Source organism: Colossoma macropomum, unplaced genomic scaffold (assembly GCF_904425465.1).
Source record: "Colossoma macropomum unplaced genomic scaffold, Colossoma_macropomum, whole genome shotgun sequence".
Classification (NCBI taxonomy): domain Eukaryota; kingdom Metazoa; phylum Chordata; class Actinopteri; order Characiformes; family Serrasalmidae; genus Colossoma; species Colossoma macropomum.
In genome coordinates, this window is record NW_023494787.1 from 45,132,483 (window position 1) to 45,140,094 (window position 7,612).

Sequence of the window (7,612 nt, forward strand, 5' to 3'; positions counted from 1 at the left end):
ATGCTGTCTGTTTTTCTATCTATCTATCTATGCTGTCTGTTTTTCTATCTATCTATCTATGCTGTCTGTTTTTCTATCTATCTATCTATGCTGTCTGTTTTTCTATCTATCTATGCTGTCTGTTTTTCTATCTATCTATCTATGCTGTCTGTTTTTCTATCTATCTATCTATGCTGTCTGTTTTTCTATCTATCTATCTATGCTGTCTGTTTTTCTATCTATCTATCTATGCTGTCTGTTTTTCTATCTATCTATCTATGCTGTCTGTTTTTCTATCTATCTATCTATGCTGTCTGTTTTTCTATCTCTCTGTTCTGTCAGTTTTTCTATCTATCTATCTATCTATCTATCTATGCTGTCTGTTTTTCTATCTCTGCTCTGTCTGTTTTTCTATCTATCTATCTATCTATCTATCTATCTATCTATGCTGTCTGTTTTTCTATCTCTCTGTTCTGTCAGTTTTTCTATCTCTCTGTTCTGTCAGTTTTTCTATCTATCTATCTATCTATCTGTCTATCTATCTATCTATCTATTCAGTCTGTTTTCCTATCCATCTGTTCTGTCTATTTTCCCATCTATCTATCTGTACTGTCTGTTTTTCTATCTATCCATCTATGCTGTCTGTTTTTCTATCTATCTATCTGTTCTATCTGTTTTTCTATGTATCTACCTGTTCTGTCTGTTTTCCTATCTACCTACCTACCTACCTACCTACCTACCTACCTATCTATCTAAAGACACACAACTATTTCTTTTTCTAATCATGTTGTTCTCCTTTAGAAACTTCAGAAACAAAACTTCTAGTAGCACATCATTGTATATTCTAGTCATTTCATCAACTTTCTAGTTTTTTGATCATAAATGCATCAATATATTACAGCTGTCAGCCCCTCGGTTTACACCACATGCGTCAGTCTCCAGTCTTCGTGGGCCAAAACACTGCAGACTTCAGCAAACTGCGTATACAACATATTGGCCCGGAAGGTCCCCAGTTTGACACTGGTTTAAACAAAATCTGGTTTCTGGTTGGGGTGCGTTTCAGTCAAAAGAATTTACTAATATTTGCATCCCTACCACTGACAAAAGTGCCCTGTGAAGAGTTTTGTAGAAGTGATAAGTTAAATAGTACAAGTAAGAGTTTGTAGGAGTGATGCGTTTAAAAGTAAATATGCTGTTATCTGTTGTTTACAAGTAACTAAGCAACAGGATCAATACAGAAACACTACACTACAATAATAAAGAAGACGCCAGCACTGCACACCCACAACATTATGTGGTACACAGGTAAAGTTTCACTACTCAGAACGAGCAGCAGTCAATGTGGTCTACAAGTGAAAGACGACCGAAACTGAACGAGACATGACAACATTCTGGAAATGAGTAGTTTGAGGTCAGCGTCTCTGACAGTTCACAAATATGTTTTAATTCTGTCGTTGGTAGGACTTTCCCTTTCTGTCACTATGGAGATTTGGCAACACTGGACACAGTCAAAGTCCATGACTACAGCTCTTGACCACTTTGGAGCCAAGTGGAACTCCTGCTGTGGGTACTTGCATGCCCTAAAGATTTCATTTAAATTCCAAAAAAGTTGGGACAGTAGGTAAAATGCAAATGAATACAGAAAGCAGTGATTTATAAATTCACTTCGACTTAAATGAAAATTTAAATGAAAACAGTGTAAAGAGAAGATGTTTGTTTTACCTTTGAAATTTCATTATTTTTTGTAAATATATGCTAAAATATATAAAAACTACAGCCTGCAACATTTAAGACTTAAAATGTTATAAAACGTTCCAAAAAAACACCTTAAACAGGTCATGCTTTGGTATCATAAGAGCATCCAGGAAAGGCTGAGTCCTTTATGAGCAAGCATGGATTGAGGCTCACCACTTTGCCAAAATTTACATCAACACTTTAAGAATAACATTACTCAGTGAGGATTTACAAGGAAAAATACACATGCTTCTGCAATGAATTTAGGCACTTGGGCTCAGGAAACACTTCAGAAAATCCTTGTCAATAAACAAAGACTGAATCTACATTACAAATACAAGTTAAAACTCTGCAAAGGGGAATATATCATATATCAACAACTTCCAGAAACGCCGCCAACTTCTCTGGGCTAAAGCTCATCTTAGATGGACCACCAAACTGTTTTTGGAAATAATGGATGTTGTGTTCTCCGGTCCAAAAAAGTAAAGGGCCATCTCAGTTGTCATCAAAACAATGTACAAAATGCCAGCATCTGTCATGGTATGGGATGTGTTAGTGCCAACAGAATAAGTAAACTGCACATTTGTAAAGGTACTATTAAACATGAGGGGTCAAACGCTTTTTGGAGCACCATATGCTGCCATCAATATAAAACAATATACAGCAACAGAGACCCCATTGTTGTATATGCCGTCAATATACAACAACAGAGACCCGGGACTGCTAAGCAGCTGAAGTGTTATATCAAACAAGAATGGGGAAAAAAAAAATCTACAATAATTGGTATCCTCAGTCCAAAATGATTACTGAACACTGATGAAAGGAAATTTGATGCACCATATTGTAGGCATGAAATTTACAATAAGCATATTATATATATACACACACACGCATATATATATATATATATAAATTGCTCAGCTGAAATATTTAATATCTTGTCTTAGTACTCTGCTCAACTGAAGACGGGCCAAAGAGGATTTGCAGATCAATTCTGTCTTTTTTATTTACATTTTACCCTCCAACTTTTTTGGAATTGGGTTTGTAATAGTCAGCTATCACATTTCTCTCAAACTTCTGTCATGATTTGTAATGATTTTCATTAACGCCAATCCTTGTATGAATCTCTCATAAAGTTATGAGAAAATATCTCATTAATAACATGCTGACTATATCTAAACACAATCAGTAGTCCATCAGATTATTCTTTATCAGGCAGTTTTCTTTTAGCATCAGAAACTAACTTATCAGAGACCTTTCCTATGTGCCTTCCGAATGATTGCGTCTAATCTCTGAGAAGCTTCCGGAAACGGAATCGGAAACAAACCAACCGGTGTCAATTACAGAAGTTCTTCTTATGAGTCTTCGTTCCTCATTTTATTTGTCTTTCTTTGAAATTCTTAGGTAGTGCTGGACAATGAATCGTCTGTAAGGCTTGGGAATGGGATGCCAAGTCGCAGTGTGTTACGGGTGATCTGTTCTTTTGGCAGGGTTACTCAGTCATCTAGGCCAGTTCCAAATCTTCCTTTCCTATCTGCTTCATGGGAGCTGCATCTCATGGACTATATGCACTGTCAGAGATGACGAACGTGAGGCGAAACCAAAGAAAGCAGACAGGAAAGAAATATTCAAACCTTATCAGATACCACACAGGAAGCATCGCAGTTTGAGTGTCAATAAACATCAAGCTCAGGCTAATTTCATACTCTAAGCTAATTTCATACTTTTCCAGCTAAAAAGCGTGAGATGAAGCAAGTTGTAACGTATTTGGGCTAGCAATGTTAGCTGAGGTAAAAACAGGATAAGCATCTGTCGGTCTGTTTTAAAGATCGACTGCCCTTTTAGTGTAAACATCAAGCCTCGTGATCTGCTATGTATTTTGTGGGGTTTAATATTATACAGTACAGTCATAGTGTCATTAGTTTGCCAACTAACTAGGCTAGCAGTGTTTGCTAAAAGAGTATCTACAAAAATATGAAATATGTCAGTAACTGAGCTAAATCTGCCAGCGGCTGAGCAGAATGTCCATTTGCAAACTCCGCATGGGCTTTGAGTGATTTGAAAATTCTAAATTAATCAATAGAACAAGCACTGAAACAAAACCAGTGAGCTAAAAAATGAAAGAGTGAACGAATGCGGTGGCAGATTATCCAGATCATCACTGCACCCTTTGTTTGGGAGTTTGTACGGATCCATTAAGACTAATTTTATCCAAATTCTGTTTAGCATCCTTCTTGAGGTGATGAAGATACACTTTCTTCTCATTTGCTCATGCCCAAGAAACAAGGAAGGCGATTATGAACGCCTCACAGAACACCAAAATGAGAAATGAGACACATGTAAACAAACTCAAAGAGGTTTGATGTGAAATGCTGCTTTTTAGAGACACTTACCAACCGAAAATTCCTAAGCGGTGGTGATAGGAACCAGATGTCTGAAGGGTTTATTGCCTCAGAAACCCAAAGTATGAAATGACTATATATCCACTGTCTGAAGCTGGGGACACTATTTCATGATTGTTTTGAGGTGAGATTTTGGCTTAAATCATATTTTTTCTATTCATGGTGGAGAGGGACATGCAAGGCGTCGTAAAGCAAAACAGTCCTCAAAGAAAACATATTTTTTGAGATTTACTATTATTTTACTATCATTAATATAACATATAAACTCAGAAAACACACATATGTTCACTGGTAGACAATGCAACCCCTGGTTCCTATCAAAACAACAGTAAAGAAGTCACTTCACATCAAAACACTCTGAATGGCTTTGTTTACATCTCAATGACTGAACTGTGCAGAAATTTAGAGAAATTGGTGAGATTAACTGCACTGTTGCATAACAGTACAGCATATAGCACTGTATCATGGTTAGCACACACTCGTGACAATCAGCTCAGAGTCAACAAATTGGCTTGTGGGTAGTGGATTATGATCAACGCACTATTATGAACCTGATGGACCCAGTACTGCAAAATACATACTGTTCTATTTAATCGGATTAATAATGCCTGACATGCAACGTACACTGCTGTCAACATACCGCCAGCAGATAACTGCTTTAAAGACAATTATCAGCATTGGACTGCTCTTTGGATTTGACTCATATTTCAAACTGATATTTGATGATGTATTAATCACACTCCAGAAGAGCAATGCTGGACTGCAACACTAAAATATAGAAGAAAATGTTATATTTCTCTGTAATTTAAGGAGATTCAGTCCTAGTTTGTACATTTTATAAGCAGTTATGTCTTGACATTGGCAGATATGAACATGAAACATATGGGATATCAATATTGACCCACAGTTCCCATATCGGTCCATTCCAAGTAAGTATTATAGCTTCTTTATGTAAAAGTGTTTCCTGTCCAAGTTCCCCTTTGGTGTTGCTTCCTTTTAACAGAATAGAGAAAACAGTCTAACCAGAAATGGTTGGGTCAGATTTGTAGAACACTCTTTTAATATACAGAGTGATGGGAAGCTCATTTCATTTTACTGAATCCTTTTTTAAAAAGCAAATTTAGTTGTAACAAATCAAATGTCTAAACACCAGTGAGCTTTAAGCCTAACTGGCGCAGTTGTGTCCTGCGGTCCTCATTTGCTCATGCCTGAGAGGTAATGTAAACTGGATATGTATCTGATCCAAGTCCACATATAAAAGTGGCTGAAACTGATTTAAAAAACATCAGATGTGTCACATTAAAAAAAATATAATTTTTGCCACTTCAACCTGCTAATGTGAACATAGCCAAAGTGACTCTAATCTGTCTTGAAAAGATAGTTTTCACACAGCTCTGAAAAAATCAGATCTATCCCATTAAAAATCAGACTTGGTAATGTGAACAGAGCCAGAGTCTCTAAGCACAGGGAGCCCCCTAGCGGCCTGGATTGTACACTGCACAAACTCATATCCGAGGAGGCCTGCTACTACAGCCTACAGAGAGAACACAAAAGCAAATTCATATTCATAAACTGTGATATTTTATATTCTCATTTAATGAGGCACAATATTATTATTCGGACTGTATTAGGATTGTTGTGAAGATGCTACTCTTAAAATGTAGTTTGGTCCATTCATGGTGGAGGGGTACATATAGTGCTTCATAAATCAAAACAGTCCACAAAGAAAACTTACATTTTCAGATTCCCCAGTGGTTTTTGATTGTAAATAAAAAGGCTATATTTGTGTTGTAGACATTGTGACCCTTGGTTCCCATCACCACCACTGTAAACATCTCAAGGACTGAATTATTTAGTAATTTTGAAAAAGTGGTGAAATTCCCCTTTAAGGTGGGATGGAGAATTCCAACAAAAAGCAGGTGAACAGGAATCAAACGGAGTAAAATGAACACACACACCACACACACACACACACACACACACACACACACACACACCACACACATATTATATATCAATCAGGCATAACATTATGTCCTTGTTTCTACACTCATTGTCCATTTTATCAGCTCCACTTACTCCACCAACCAAAAATATCCAGCCAACAGTGTTCTGTGGGAATATACATGTGTATATCTCTGCATACTCTGTTAGTGCCCTTTTACCCTGTTCTTCAGTGGTCAGGAGCCCCATGGACCACCACAGAGCAGGTACTATATGGGTGGTGGATCATTCTCAGCACTGCAGTAACACTGACAGTGGTGGTGTGTTAGTGTGTGTTGCGCTGGTACGAGTGGATCAGACACAGCAGTGCTGCTGGAGTTCTTAAACACTGTGTCCACTCACTGTCCACTCCATTAGACTATTCTCGGTCCAGCAGTGACACTGAGGTATTTAAAAACTCCAGCAGCACTGCTGTGTCTGATCCACTCATTCCAGTGCAACACACACTAACACACCACCACCACGTCAGTGTTACTGCAGTGCTGAGAATGATCCACCACCCAAATAGTACCTGCTCTGTGAGGGTCCATGGGGGTCCTGACCACTGAAGAACAGGGTAAAAGGGGGCTAACAAAGTATGCAGAGAAACAGATGGACTACAGTCTGTAACTGTAGAACTACAAAGTGCACCTATATAGTAAGTGGAGCTGATAAAATGGACAATAAGTGTAGAAACAAGGAGGTAATCATAACGTTATACCTGATCAGCATATATATGTGTATGTGTGTGTGTGTGTGTATATATATGTATATATATATATATATATAGAGAGAGAGAGAGAGAGAGAGAGAGAGATCGATCGATAGATAGATATATTTATACACACACACATACACACATGTATATATATGTATATATACACACACGCGTATACATACACATATACATATATATATATATATATATATATATATATACACATATATATACACACAGATATATACATATACATATTAGTTATATAGACATACACACACACACGACAGGTGGACACAAGGTTGCTAGTTCACCGAATCGAAACTAAAGGACTTTTAACTGAGTCAGAGAGCAGAGCCCACATGCTAGCAAGCTAGCTAACTAGCTCGAGCTAGCTTAAATGACGTTAAAGTCAGTTTCTTATTCGCCCCGCTTCTTGCTCTAATTTTCCCGTTCCACCTTAAATGGTACCTCAGGCGCCGGAACGTAACTGCTGCACCATTTAAGGTGGAACGGGAGAATTCGAACTAGAAGCTGGCGAATAGGCAGCCAGCTTTAGCCTCGCAGCTAACACTGCATATGATAAAGTTACTAACCCAGGTAAAGGACAGTGGGGATGAACCCCCACCGAATAATGAACTGCCCGCACTGGAAGACCTGCTGCAGCCGCTGTTTGGTCTCTTTGCTCAGTTTGGCCATGTCTGCGCTGCTGAGGGGAGCGTCTGTCTGCTGAGCTGGTAGCGGCGCCGCCGTGAAGGACAGAAGGGAGGAAAGGGGACAGAACCACGCTGCCGTA

At 38.2% G+C, this 7,612-nt stretch overlaps 1 protein-coding gene across 1 annotated transcript in view; it reads right to left on the reverse strand.

Annotated features, from left to right (window-relative positions):
* tomm7 (translocase of outer mitochondrial membrane 7 homolog (yeast)) overlaps positions 1 to 7,612 on the reverse strand; it is a 21,196-nt gene extending 13,584 nt beyond the window's left edge. Inside the window, exon 1 of the mRNA XM_036567543.1 lies at positions 7,413 to 7,612. Within this exon, the coding sequence (XP_036423436.1) occupies positions 7,413 to 7,515 (103 nt within the window). The 5' untranslated portion in view covers positions 7,516 to 7,612. The remainder of the gene's footprint in view (positions 1 to 7,412) is intronic.